This window comes from Mytilus trossulus, chromosome 3 (assembly GCF_036588685.1).
Source record: "Mytilus trossulus isolate FHL-02 chromosome 3, PNRI_Mtr1.1.1.hap1, whole genome shotgun sequence".
In the NCBI taxonomy this organism is placed as follows: domain Eukaryota; kingdom Metazoa; phylum Mollusca; class Bivalvia; order Mytilida; family Mytilidae; genus Mytilus; species Mytilus trossulus.
In genome coordinates this window covers 42,516,433-42,532,380 of record NC_086375.1, presented here as the reverse complement: position 1 = coordinate 42,532,380, position 15,948 = coordinate 42,516,433, and the positions used below count along the sequence as shown (strand labels likewise).

The 15,948-nt window shown below is 32.1% G+C and overlaps 1 protein-coding gene across 1 annotated transcript; it reads right to left on the bottom strand.

The window, feature by feature from the left end:
• Nucleotides 1-414: 414 nt before the first annotated feature.
• Nucleotides 415-9,171, bottom strand: LOC134709444 (uncharacterized). Its single transcript, XM_063569603.1, has 2 exons — nt 8,664-9,171; nt 415-742 (listed from the first exon to the last, which is right to left on the bottom strand). The coding sequence occupies exon 1, from the start codon at nt 9,146-9,148 to the stop codon at nt 8,690-8,692; it is 459 nt and encodes a 152-aa protein (XP_063425673.1). The 5' UTR covers nt 9,149-9,171; the 3' UTR covers nt 415-742; nt 8,664-8,689.
• Nucleotides 9,172-15,948: the final 6,777 nt, after the last annotated feature.

Here is a 15,948-nt window from a genome sequence, read left to right as displayed (position 1 = left end):
AGTTTTACAATTATACGGTGTCTATACTTAATTACACACGAAATGATGTAACATATAGTTGAGTCCATGCATTGTAAATTGTTTATTTAAGACTTTTTATAATTTTGATATACGTTTAAGTATGTTATAAATCAAATGAGAGAATTTGAGTCAAATCGGGGAGAATGAATATAAACCCCTTTAAAAGTCTTGTCAGCATAAGTAATGAGATGAGGAGTATTTCAATAGACAATTCAGAGCGAATGCGGTCTAAATATGCAGACGACGCATTACTTATTCTAGATGGATCTAATTCATTACTGGACAAATCCTAACGTATTTTACAATTATCTGCTGTCTGCCTGAGCTATAGGAACTGAAACTTATTTCAGTGATACTAACGTTGTGTGGATGGGTAGTTTAAAACTAGAGACAACGGTTTCGTGAAATTTATTTCAACTTTTATTTTTTTGTAATGTTTTATGAATTCTACAAATAAATCATTTTATTGCGTTTAAAAAGTCTGAATCGCATATACATATTGTTACAGGGTGATAATAAATAACTCAAAACAAAACAGCCGTTATCTGTGTGAGTGTTATATATATAGAATGATTGGACTTGTGGAAATATCGTTGCGCTTGTGAGTGTGTAAATTGGTCTGAATGGTAATGTTTTTTAAACACTACTTTTAAAAATAACTTTATTCATGGTAGTTATTCAGTGTTTTCTCATGGCCTGTTTGGTTGCCAACAAGGTCTACCTGAAAAAGAAGGTTTTTATTAACATAATATATAAGACTTCAACAAAAGTTAGGTTATTTATAAGATTTGGTATTGGGTTCATACCGTGACTTTTACATATCGTTAGTCAAGGAAGATACGGTATGAAAAAGGATATGCAATATTCATTTTATCATATACAACTGATATACGAACGCGCCCAGTCAGTTACCCCATAACTGTGTTTCTTGACGTATACTATGTTTTCAATTATAAATAAATTATCGTCTTACAAATATATACAAGACAGTAGAAATATGGTCCATGCGGAATATTTTACTTATAGTTGCATTGTATGAATCCTGTTATCAGCTTAACAGATTCTAGGGTCAGCTGAAGGACGCCTCCGGGTGCGGAAATTTCTCGCTACATTGAAGACCTGTTGGTGACCTTCTGCTGTTTTTTTTTATTTGGTCGGGTTGTTGTCTCTTTGACACATTCCCCATTTCCATTCTCAATTTTATCTTTTTAGAATAAGGGGGTTTGTTCAAAGAGAACACTAGTGACAACTTGCTTACAACTTGACTGACTTATGCTTAGTTACGTTTCATCTGACATCGGTCCATTTTCATGATCAGATGGTAAATGCTAACTTTTTGTTGTTTTGTTTGTTTCTCAGATACTATCAGGAATATATCAGCTGTATTTGAATAAATGTATGATAGCAGGTTTTATCTGAGCTTGAATTTTTTCGTGGTTCATTGAGCAAAATTCAATTTATCGGTTTGGTCAATTTATCAGATACTAAAAGCCATACGGACAGTATATTTAGTGGGTGGAATGATTGTAATGTTCACAAGTCTATTTTTCAGATTTCATCTGACATTGACATAATTTCAATGCTTCATTGGTCAATGTTCAGTTGTCATGAAAGTGTCAGTTGATACTCTAAATAATAGGTCAACTGTATGATTGTTCGGTGAACATCTAACCTAGACCACAGTTTTCAGAAAGAAAGGTTTTATCTGTTCAATTTTCGTCTCAGATACTATACATATCTTTATATATCCTTATTACCAAAGTCATAAGCAATAGCCTAACTGTATTTGTTTTATGGCATGTATTCAACCATGATATTAGTGAAGCAGACGAGATTTTTACGCGTGTGCACTTTTTTATAGTTTGGTTTTTTTTGTACGTTTTACATGGGTAAATGATACAGCTAGCATAATTTCCACCTGCCTATCCCAATTTGGGAAACAATGTCACGTGGTGTCGTATGTAGTATCTTAATGGTGTTCGTTATTTGGAAGATTATGTGTTAATGACCTATCTTTATAGAAATAAGGCGATGTTGCACGATTACCATTGCGACAACTATTAACCAGAGTTCAATTGATGAAGATAAAAGCAATTATAGTAAGTCCTTTAACAATGAGAAAAAAAATCATACCATATAGTCAATTGTGATAAATATGAAACAATTTAAACAAGAAAACTAATGGCCTTATTCATACAATACAATATACAAAAAACAAATATGACAGACAAAGTAAATCTTCTTATACAATATTAAGTCTTAAAATTACTGTGGAACTCAGGAAAAGCTTTTGTTTAAGCATCTGCTGACATGACAGAGCTACACTTTTTTTTAAACAACAAGAACCCCACCAAAAACTAGGGGTGATCGCAGGTGCTCCGGAAGGGTAAGTAGATCCTGCTTCACCTGGGACACTCGTTGTGTTGCTTTATTACAAATCCGGTAAATAGTCTAATTCGGTAGGTCACATTGAATGTTACCGTTGATTTTATTGATGAAAGGAAAGGGGACTGTAGTTACGACGTAATGCGGTTATAAGTCTAATTTGGTAGGTTACATTCGGGAAAAACAGGTCGGGATGGTGTTTACGACAATTGAAACATACCCGTCACCATCTGAGAAAGAACCATTCCATAATGGTCAATCAACTAATGATGGAGTCTGTAAATATTCGAATAGATGATTTCAATTTAACTACTTGGAACTATTGGTTTTAAAGCTTCCTTGTGAACAACAACCCTCTTTCAAGGAAATCACAATAAGAAATTCTAGCCCTGGGATGTCGTATTAACTGAGATATATACTGCAGTACTGAAAACCAATTATTTTCGCGAGCAATTTATTTTCGCGACGTTCGCGAGAAGAAAAATTACCCGAATATAAATGGTTGCGAATATGTAAAACTTGGATCATTCCTTATTAATCTTCATCAAGTTAGTCAAAAAATCGCAAAATTAAATAGCCGCGAAGTGGTTCAGAGAGGCTCAAACGTGAAATAAAGTATCCGCAAAAATAAGTTGGTTTACAGTATACTGTATATGCTGGTGCTACTGGAATGTTGCTACACAGAATAGATGTTTTTTTTTCAATTTTGAATATGAAATCATTTGTTTTGTCGTCAGGGACGGTACTCAACCGACCCTCAATGTAATTTCGAGATGAAAGTGAAGATATAATGCAGAGAAAACTGAACCTGTTGATTCCTTTATAGAAAGTTATTTGGGATAGATGCGTTCATCGGTCACCAAAAATTGAATTATTTAGTGAGACATCATCTACATAGCCGAAAAAGAAGTTTAATAATAATTCAAGCTTCTTTTGATTCTTCATAAGAAACTTCTATATGCAATCATCATCATGTGAATAAAGGAGAAGCACAGTAAAAAAAACATGTTGTTTCCCAGTTCCCCTTGGAATACCGATTGTTTGTGGAAAACACGTCCCCCAAACATTAAAAGTATCTTTTCAATAAAGAATCACGCATCTGGATATTGTCAGTTTCAGAAAAAAACATGTTTGCATCAGAGCGATTTTTTAACGATGTACAATTCTTCCCTCCCAACGACAAGACACTTGTATCTACGTTGGACATTCTTTTTAAATAGACAAAACAAGACCAACTTTTTTCCTTTTTTTTATATTTTGGAAGAGAGAATGCTTGTGTAAAGGGCAGAACAGTCAAATGTTTTAATACCATTGCAAAATGAAAATTGGATACGAGATTTAGCCGAGAAGGGGTATTGACGATTGTCGTTTCGCCAATAATTATGTTGCCAGTAGGGTAATATATGAATAAGAAACCAGCACTAACACACGTGCCCTCGTCAATATTCAGATCCTGCATTACGTGTTTGTAATTGAATATTTTAGTTTGGATTGGTTTAGTGAAGGTAAACGAAATGAGACTGATCGTTCAAATAGAGATGTATATACCAGTGAACTGATTTATGATGAGGGATAATGCCAAAGTTGATGGCACCGAGACCTTTGTTGGTGAAGGAAAGTTTTGGAAAGGATCCTTTGTTCTTTTCTTCTTATCTAATGCTGATCGGTTTAGAAAGTCTGTGACTACAAATATCCGATATGATAGCTGTTAGTTTGTATTGGCTTAAACAGGGAATTATGACAATGGTTTCCAATCATAATTTGTACAAAGAATAACGTTCAGAAAGACTTAGAAGTAGTGAATAAAGCTTCGTACGAACGTGACGAATACCGAACGGTGTTTTAATAAGTGATAGATGATCATTAATAGACACATCATGTAGAGAAGATGATGTTTAATTAACAGGGTGAACTCAAATTTCCCATAATATTCACTGGTGGTAAGCGGACGGCCGTAACGTAAAGTTACTGATAGCCGAAAATGGGGGACAACTCTGGAGGTAAGTTTTTCTTTTCCTATTTTGGTACAGGTTTATTTGAGCCAAATCACTTGTCTCATATCTTATAATTGTCAGTGCGTTGATATTGAAATAAAGTTTGATACATAAAATCAATTTCATTTTTGGAAAACTTAAACAACAAAAATGTTGATAACGGTCGTAACGTAAATATCTTCTTCCTTTTCTTCCGAATACGGGAGTAGACTCCTAGGTAGGAGTGTAAAACTTCCCGGAACTTATGTGCTATGTACATATGACTTAATTTAAAAATAATATGACAAAGAAAAATCATTAACAATAACATATATACATTATGTACAGTGGCTTTGCAGTTTAATAAGTTGTTGTGGATCCTTCAAATGTTAGAGTGGATATACCACTTTTGAAGGATTTCAGGGTGTCAGATATACCTATTGCTTCAGGTAGTGAGTTCCAGTCCGAAATAGTGCGAGGATAAAATGAAAATTTATAGAAATCTTTATTTGTTGATATTTGCCTAAATTTATGTTTCCCCCTAGTACGTCTATCAAATATTGTTAAATTGTCCTTAGATACTTCAACTAACCCCCAATTTATTTTATATAGCATGGTCAATCTAGCTTTTTTTCCTTCTTATTTCTAAATTTTCCCATTCCAATGATTTAATTAGTTTTGAAACTGCTCCAGGTGATCTGTCTTTATAATCATTGAAGACAAACCTGGCTGCCTTACGCTGTACCTGGACGGACAAGTGATTAAGGTTTTATTTGCCTTACAGGTAATATTGTTTATATGTGTTCCCCAATCAAGATCATGACTGAAAGTTGCGCCTAAATATTGACTGTCTTTTACTGCTTCTAAAACATGATTGTGCAATATATAATATCCATGATGGTCGTAGCTCTTTATAAAATAGGTCCAAGTAAGGGAAGTCAAGTTTTTAAAACGAATCTTTTATTATATTAATATATTATATGATACATTTGTGAAGTTTTTTTTTCTTTTACATACAACATATAATAATTCAATATCGGTCCGTGTTACACTAACTATCAATTAAAAATTTAAAAAAATCAAATTTTATTTTTTTTTGGAATTTTTATCAAAGTTTTGAAATATCAAAATTCGATTAAAAACAACACTTTTTAACGTTGTGTTAGCCTCTAATGTAGAAAGTTGTTGATTTCTTTCTACATTGCTATCCGCTATACACATTGAATTTAAGAACTAAATCTAATACACGTATGAGTAGCTTGGAGCCAGGATGATATTAAAAGGTAGAAATTTATGCTTCAACTCAGTGTGATTGTATCATAAAAGCTGAATAATTCATAAAATATAAACATATAACATTAACATTATTTTAAACCTGCATATGTGTTTGATAGTTACCGCGGTACATATAGATCTACCTTGTAAAATTATCCTGACTACAAGCTACTAATATTTGATCTTACTCTGAAATGCAGCGTGTATAGCGGGTAGCAGTTTAAAATTTATATCAATAACATCTTACATTCGAGGCTAACACAACGTTCATTGCGACACATTGGATTCTGTATTGATTCCGTGCCAATACTTAAAACTAATATCAATGATGTAACGAAATATATGATCGTTAGCAATCGATAAAAAAAAAATAGCATGTTAAAAACTGCATGACTCCAAAGCGCACATCTGAGTTTAACTCCATCAGGAACATGCAAAAGCCGAATATTTAAAGGACGATGATTTATGATAACTAAAATAGTTGATTAAAAGTTAAGGATGATTGTTAAAAATTGTACGTTCAACAATTTCATCTACCAACATGATTGAAGATAAGACAAATTAAGTCTTGAATGAATTTAAAAAAAAAAGTACACGTGCATTGAACCAGTGTATGCCTTAACGTATCGTAGAAAGTATTTACATACTCAACCCTAACTTACTATTTGGCTTACTGCGAGTTGATCAGTTTTCATTGTTACTCCTAAATGATGGGTGTTTGGAATAATCAGAACTGTGTTTGTTTTATCATTCTTTAACTTAATTTCTTCATATCATTATAAGAGTAGCAATAGTAGTTATCAAAGGTACCAGGATTATAATTTAGTACGCCAGACGAGCGTTTCGTCTACATAAGACACACCAGTGACGCTCATATCAAAATATTTTAAAGCCAAACAAGTACGAATTTGAAGAGCATTGAGGATCTAAAATTCCAAAAAGTTGTGCCAAATACGGCTTAGGTAATCTATTCCTGGGTTAAGAAAATCCTTAGTTTTTCGAAAATTCAAAGTTTTATTCAGGAAATTTATAAAAATGACCACATAATTGATATTCATGTCAACACCGAATACGTTACTTGGTTATGTGCATAGTACATAAAATACATTGACAAAAGTTCGTATAGATACTCGAGTTACGATCATCTTTTAAAAGTTACTACCATCTTGCATCGGTAACAACCATCATTCAAATTACAATAGTTGACGTTATGACCATCACACATTTAAGTAACGACCATCATGCTCGAATGTTTAATGACCATTTTAAGAAATCGAATGTGTTATGTATCAAATTTTATTTTTTATCAACGCACTCACGATTAGTATGTATGCGACAACAGGTTTGGCTCAAATGAACTTTGTTCTATACGAAAATGGGAAAAGAAAAACTTATCTCTAGAGTTGTCTCCATTTTCGGCCAACCGTAACTTCACGTAACGGGCATCCGCTTACCATCAGTGAATATTGTTTTTTTTAGTTATTCAGAGGCTCACAAATTTACCAAAACCGTTTTCAGTTTTGGTCTTGAGCAAAAAAATACCTCAACAAGTCCTTAAACATGATGCACAAGTTCGCATACTTACACATACATAACATGTTGTATCGGTTTGGTAAGTTATTTGACTATTCCAATCTTCTGTTTTTAAAGTTTACTCAATATGGATACATTTCCATAATTATATAATTTCTTTTTAACGTTTACATAATAACGCTGCATTGTAAATAAATATACGCAACGTAATTTAAGGAAATTCTAATGACAACATACATGAAATGTTGAAATGAATTGGGATAAGTATTTCAATTGTTATATTAGTTCTAGTTTTTGAAAAACAAAAAAGTTGATACGTATACCAATTTAATCGTCATTAGATAATCTCTTAATAATTACATAAAAACAATCTATTAATAATTACATAAGGATAATCTATCAATAATTACATAAGAAAAATCTATAACATTGACAGACTCAAGATTTTGACAAAAAAAGAAATAAGGAAATTTTGAAGATCAACACATCACGTCTGAAAATGACATTTTTCAGAATTCATCTCATTCGTGTTCAAAAACTATCCAAGATATGAGTAGTAACTAATCATTTTCCATGAAGTTTAGTGATTTAGTTTCGAGTATTTAAGACAGAAAAATGGCTTCCTTTGATATGAAGATACGCTATAGAAGGTTACATAACAAAGAACAATCGTAAATGTCTTCGATATCGTGTTTCACGTGAAAATTCGATTTTTTTTTTCTCGGAAAAAACATAATGATTTTGAATTGCAAAATTATTTAACAAAACTACTATGCAACATATACGAAATGAGGATAAGATCAAATAAAATTATACTGAGGTTTAATGCTGCAGTAATATCTGTAGAATCATCTTCTGAGAGTTACAAGACTTCCTTGTTATTTCTGATGTTGGGAAAAAGAACATGGATGTTGTAAGGACTAACTGTTTGATTTGAATTTTACATACATTGTTTTGGGTTTGAAGCATGATTGGTTTTAAATATTAAATGAATGTGTTTGTTTTAATTTGAAGAAAAAAAACCCAGACAATAAATTTTGTCAAAATTTATAATTATCCAAAACTATTTCAGCGGATCAGATGTTGATAAACCGAAAGGTGTCTGTGTTTTAAAAAAAAAGGACAGTAAAATAAATGACACACCACTTTAAAGATAAAATGCGTCCGATGCTCTTTTCTGGATTTAACCTTCATGCGAAATTCTCAAACCGAATACTAGTATGTAAAAGCCAATGATGAATAAGAATAAGGTCTATATGCCCAAAAGAGACCTCAAAATAATAGCTATAGTTCTATTTAAGTTAATTTTCCCGAATTTCTTTTTTCAAAAACGATTTTTGAAAAGTTTGTTATCAAATCATGTTAGTACCGGTGTACCACCTATAGAACTGACGATGCCCTCGGGGACTGATAGTTTACCAGCAGTGAAATTGACACAGTGTTGTGAAAAATATAAACAACAAAAATTCTACATACTGATAGTGCTTAGAAGCCTTGATCCGTTAAAAAAAATCATCTCGTCCACCAAAGTCATCAAAGCCTCCCCCACCAAAGTCATCAAAGCCTCCACCGAAGTCATTAAAGCCTCCACCACCGAAGTCATCAAAGCCTCCACCACCAAAGTCATCAAAGCCTCCGCCAAAGTCATCAAAGCCTCCACCAAAGTCATCGCCATCATCTGGTATTATAAGGTTCACTCGTTCGAAAGAATCTCCTCCTCCTCCACCAAAATTGCCACCAAAATTGCCGCCTCCTCCTCCTCCTCCTCCTCCTCCACTAAACAAACTGCCGAGTAAGCCAACTCCTAATGCTGTACGTGCTAAGTTCCCTAAACCTGTGGCACCAGCTGCGGCACCTGCGGCACCTGCAGCACCTGCCCCTCCGAGCAAGCCGGACAACAGCTGTCCAGCTGTTGTTGCTAATAGCAAATACACAACACAGGAAAATAAAACTATACGCATCCTGTCCTGTTTTCAGCTAAACCACTAGTGTTATTTTATTTTAATCTGTTATATATATACAATAAAAGGTCAATGTCAGAAAATCTATCAGCTTTTTGTATGGGGCACAGAAATTAGGGAATGCGAGGTTAACCAAGCACTTCAACAGTTCCAAATCGAATACAAAAACGTTGATATGTTTCTGACATTGAGAAAATATTGTTTTTATACTGCAGCTTAAAATCAAAACGGTTCCATTTATGAAAATGTTAACAAAAAACCCAACTTTTTCCCGTCCCTAAATGAACCACAAATAGTGCAGAAAAGTGACGCGACATGAAATTGATATTGCACGAATTACTTATTTGTTTCTAAATTTGGCAAATAAAGACACCGACGTCAGGAGGTGCAGTACCATGTAATAGTAAAGACATCGATCACTTGCTTCTGTGCAATCTTGATTGATATACCTTAATTATGATTTAGTATGCACATACAACACATGTATTATATAAATATATTTTGAACAAATAATGCCTTTGTTATTTTAGAATTAAAAAAAGTGTGTCTAAAATTAAAAAAAAAATGTTTATAATAAGTTTTCACCATCGGTCAGCAGATTGAACAAAAATTATCATGTTTTAAGTTATTTGTTTTGTGTATGTATTTCCTATCTTATGTAACAAGAGTACACATGTCTTTGTTTTCTAGCAACTAATGTGCAGTTTACTATCCATATTGATATACTGGAAAATCCTAGTCTTTTTATAAACGGATATTAATAGAATACTGTACATTGCTAAAAAATAAAAACCATTGATGCCAACGTTAGACGATTATGTTGGCTTCAAACAGGCAGAAATTAAACCAAAGAAATGGAACTCATTATTAGAAAAAACAAAATTTCATAATACAGTCGATTGTGGTAGGTTCAAATACAAGTTGATCTTTTTGTGTATAAACCCAAAAACAATCTAAATAAAATCCACAAAAATCTATGATATTGATCTTTTTCTGCATTAATTTGCATCTCTAACATGTTTAACCTCGACAACATTCATTCATTCATATATATTTGGTGCATCATCTCATTTCAGTTCTATTATTTATATATATATATATATATATATATATTTTTTGCCTACAGATTTATTGAATAACATTGAAAATTCGCTGCACTAAAAATTGAAATATATGGGTCAAGTGAAACAACAGAATAGATGTGCTTGAAAACATTTCAGAACATGCATAAAAGTACATTAAACTATACTCAAAAGCTAGTAGACATATGTGTTATTTAAAATACACATGGCATATAAAGATCGTAATTGGTGCACTGTTGATCGGTTTTAAATTGGCAGATCGTTACGATTTGGAAATTAGCTAGTGTAATGGGAAGATAATTATCAAGAAGCAAAACTAACTATATATATTTATAATGACATTAACCATACAATTTAATTTAATGCACCCATATGGCTAAACCATATATCAATCGAAAGCATTCCATCTGGACTATCTTTTTTTCGTACGGAGCAATTCATGTCAAATCACGATAAAATGTTGGAGGACGGACAATTTCTTGATTAACATTTTTGAATATTCGGTCCTCCAAATAACAAAATTTGGTAAAAATATTACGGTATGTTGGGTCTTCAATGCTGATCAACTTCGTACTTTATTTGGCCTTTTTAACTTTTTTTATTTCTCACTATTGTGTCTTTCGTAGACAAAACTCGCATGGAATTTTTAAGCCTGGTTTCAATAATAAGTTCATTTACAAACACTGGGTCGATGCCACTGCTGGATGAGGATTCCGCATCAATGGTATCACCATCCCAGTAGTCAGCACTTCTCTTTTGACATGAATTATCTTTGGTATAGTCGTTATAATACATTTAATCATTGTTTCAAACTGTTTTCTGAAATACTATGGATTTTGTCCTTAAGGAATAAATAACCGTAGCTGTATTTGGCAAAACCTTTCTGAATTTTGGGTACTGAATGGTCTTCAACACCGCACTTTATTAAGCCCTTTAAACTTGTTTTCCTTCGAGCGTTTATGCTGAGTCTTTTGTAGAGGAAACGCTTGTTTGTCGTACAACATGTTAAGCCTAATATCGACATAGAGTTTATTAACATCAATTTACAGTCTATACGTTTTGATATGAAAACGTAGCTTAAAAAGTAGTTGCCAAATTTGTTGATTTGAAGTTATGTTTTTCCAAAACTAAACTATAAAGAATCTCCTAAACTTTATCCAAAGAATAACATGAATAAGTAACATATTTTTTTATACTCCAATGCTTTGCATGCTTTGATATGTTCATTTGAAGCCAACTTCTCATAACTTCAATACGTGTCTAGTATTCGTTGACATTAAAAAAAACAGGCAATATGGTACGTCTATTTAAACGTGAAAAAAAAACAAGAGTTAAAATGAGATAACTAAGGTGGTACATTACACTTCAGGTGATAACTCTGTAAAATCAGCTAAACGTTTTAAGAATGTACACCTCTGAGGAGTCAAAAATTTCTAGAATTAAACTTTTTTCTGATCCCGATTTTTGGGTTTATAACACTGTAAAAAAATAATTGGTGACGAAAAAATCATATGGTGGTGCACTTCTTTTTTTGCTACAGCCCTTTGCTGTATTTGGCAAAACTTTTAGGAATTTTGGTCCTCAATGCTCTTCAACGTCGTACTTTTTTTTGCTTTTTAACTTTTTTGGATTCGAGCGTCACTGATGAGTCTTATGTAGACGAAACGCGCGTCTGGCGTATTTACTAAATTTAGTCCTGGTATCTATGATGAGTTTATTGAAAATACCGAATTTTGATGATTTCTCCATTTTTCATCAATTTTTCGTGACCTTTTTTGGGGCTATTATCGTGAAAAATATCACAGTTCCACAATTAAATTTTTTTCATACTTTCAATAAAGATGGATTGGATAAATATAAATAAATTTAGTTTAAAAGAACTATGGGTAGGTGTTAATATAAGATAGTTTTATCATATTTTGATGCTTTTTTGTTTTAAATGTACCATGCTGTCAATTTTGTAAATTAGTGATTTTTCTCGGTATTTAAGATAAAAATGCATATCATTTCAACCTTTTTCGTTATTAATGACTAAAAAATACATATCTAAGAAATTTGATATGGGATGTACATGATTCTTTTAAAATCAATTTACTCCTCACCCGTTTTTCGCAAAATTTTGGTTAAAAGACTTGATTGGTCGTAAAAATTTGAAATTTGGAGTACTCAAATTCTATTTATTTTAAATACACATTTTTTTCACAGAGTTATGTTTGATAATAATATTTTTTAAAATTCATTTATACTTTCCACTGGTATCACATGTTTTGGAAGAAATTCCAGAACGAGATGTAACGAGACTGAAACGTCAGAGGAGTACATCCTTTGTTACATTATATTGTTAACGAATTATCAAGCTTCCCAATGATCAAAATTTGTGTTAGTCAATCTGCTGTTTACTAGTATCCAATGAAATCCAATGATAAAGTGTGTGGTTCAAGTTTTTTTGAAATTTTTATATTTTTATTAAAGGGTCAAAGCAAATATTTTATCAACATTTTATGAAAATTTTCAGTCAAGGTGTTTGGTACCACCTTTAAAAAAGCAAAACTGGAATCGTAATTTTGGAGTGCTAGTCTATTTGATTGTGTTTATTATAAATAAATTTCCTTCATGTACAATCTCCAATAATTGCACTTGTAAACTTCGAACTTCACAAAATTACCAAGTGATATATGCGTAGGAGTTTTGCTCCTACGAAAGGGTTTCAGACTAACATGTGAATGGAAAGATTAGAAAGTAAGCAAATGGGGGTATGGGCAAGGTAATTCCAACATTTCCAATACACATACGTATTACAACATGATCAACGCGATAAAAGTAGGACAGGCAAAAAAAACAGTATCAAAACACTATATCGAAATGTACGAACACTACCTTGAACCGGTGGTGATTGAAAGGGTATATAATCTTCCAGAATATGAATTTTGTATTTATGCATATTTGATAAAAAAAATAATTATATAGTATGTAATGATGTGCTAACATAAACAAAATGCTGGATTTGTGATTGTTCAGCGCAAGGTGCAAAGAGTATTCATTCAAATATTGAACGAAAATAAACTTCTAAACATGTCTTCAACTCTTGACATAACAATTTTTTTTTAATATATTTCAACTTTTATATTCTTTAATCAATTTGATAAAACAGTTTTGAAATATGCTTAATCATTTTCTTATGGTAATGACAACCATGGGTGTATTATGTAAACAATGATAAGCAAGATGGTCCAACTACAAAAGCTCTATGAAAAGACTGATTCCGGACCATTATTATATCAGTTACGGTTTAAAATGAAAATACCCCACCTATAGATAAAGGCAACAGTTATAAAGGATTTGTAATCACATAAGCAACACGACGGGTGCCGCATGTGGAGCAGGATCTGCTTACCCTTCCGGAGCACCTGAGATCAACCCTAGTTTTTGGTGGGGTTCGTGTTGTTTATTCTTTAGTTTTCTATGTTGTGTCATGTGTACTATTGTTTTTCTGTTTGTCTTTTTCATTTTTAGCCATGGCGTTGTCAGTTTGTTTTAGATTTACGAGTTTGACTGTCCCTTTGGTATCTTTCGTCCCTCTTTTATAAACCGATGTTCGAAATTCATAAATCGATTGAGAAAAAACAAAACAAATCCGGGTTACAACTAAAACTTAAAACTGAGGGAAACACATCAAATATAAGAGGAGAACTACGACATAACAGAAACACATCACTAAAATGTAGCACACATAGATACGAACTATTACATAACAATGGCCATTTTCCTGACTTAGTACAGGACATTTTAAGAAAACAAAATGATGGGTTAAACCTGGTTTTGTGGCTAGCCCTCACTTAAGGGCAATGTTGAATATAACACTAACATGACTACAGTACAAATAAATACAAGAACATTCAGGACAGAGAATTACGCACATAAACAATACAGTATAGCACATAAACAATACAATACAATACAATATAGCACATAAACAATACAGTATAGCACATAAACAATAGATATAATTCATTTATGCCATATACCTATTGATATATTAAGAAATATTTTGCTTTTTGAGCAGTTCATTTTTTTTGACGGATTTTTTAATAATTTCCAATTTCTGTAAATATTGCGCTATTAAATTCAATATGCATTTGATTTGTAAATATGGTATGTTATCCTATTATGTTTATAACTTGGTAATATGATTTAAAATAATAAATATCATACAAGAACCAGAAATAGGCTTTTGTGTTAATCTTGCAAAATTGGAGAATGTTCAGTCTTGACCTTTTACCATGTTTTACACCGTACGAATTTTTGACGACCGGGTAAAATAGAAAGAACAGACAACAAGCTTTCGAATGGTAGGTAATATAGCCCATCTCAGATATTTTTCTTTTAATTTTGAATACTTGACAACATACTTTAATGGTGGATATTTTTTGTGCACAACAAAAAATAATCAAAACTTCTTGTGTGTTATTCAGGGGTATCAGCCTGCCAGTGAAAAAAATGTTAGTACTAATAATATTTTTTTTGTTTCTTTTTTTTTTTTTACAAATATCCCATGACAACTGAGCATGCAGACAATAGTTTTAGTTTGACTAAAGGCATAAACGAATATTAAAGGTTACTTAATATTTACTACATACATTTCTATTAAAATACAACTGGCATATAAGAATCGCAATAAAACGTATGGATAAATTTATCGGATTTCAACAAAATGACTCGGTTAGCAGATTGTTTTTTACGTAATTTTTTTTCGAATCTTTTTTCGTATTTTCTGTCTATTTGTATTACATTTTTAACGTTTTTAACGTAGTCATCAATGTTTCATTATTTTCTAGCATGTGTAGTTTAATATCCATATCTGTATCCTGAAAAATCAAAAAAAATCATGTGGTCATCTGCTGGTTATTATAGAGAAGGTAAAATAAGACCAGGTTGATTTATTTGAATTGTTAAGTGTCTGAGCAGAAAGTTGATGAACCAGGGGTATCTCAAAGAATGTCTCGTCCTCTTTCTAAAAAAAGTTCATCGGAAGGTACCAAGACCTTGTTGATAAATAGTCCGTATCAACTCCACACATAGTACACGATGGTCTTGAAGTATAGATTCTGGGTACTAACGTTGTTTATCATCTTAATATTATTTTATTTGTCTTTATGAATATAACTTGTACTGTTTAGTCTGTTTTTGTGTTTTTAGTGATATCCATTTGACGTACTGACTCTTCTTTTACATCCCCTCATTGTGGTATTGTTCTATGATAGTTTTTGTATATTTGTCTTTCATTTTTTCTAATGTGCTTTCTCTATTGCTTTCTTTTTTGTGATTCTTTGATACATAGTTGTTTGTATTATAGTGATTAATATTAGAACACAAAGTTCACTGCTTTACCCCTTTTTAACATTTTGTCCTATTATTTCTGTTTGTTTTGTTCTCACATCATTGTCATGATAATGGAATTTGATGCGACTGCCATACAAGTGAAAGGTTTAAGATTACTATGAAACCAGGTTGAATCCACCATTTCCTTCATAAGATCTATTCGTTTGATATATGTTTGATCTTTTGACTTTGCCATTTGATATAGATCCATCCGTTTGAAATTTCCCCAGAGTTCAGTATTTTTTTGTGATTTTACTTTCTAAATCTGTTTTCTATGGGCTTTAAACGTTTATTGTAGATACATAGTTTAGAGTTTTATACCACTTTTAAACGTGCTCT

Coding starts and splice junctions, on each gene's coding strand:
- LOC134709444 (XM_063569603.1), bottom strand. CDS start 9,148: ATGCGTATAGTTTTATTTTCCTGTGTTGTGTATTTGCTATTAGCAACA.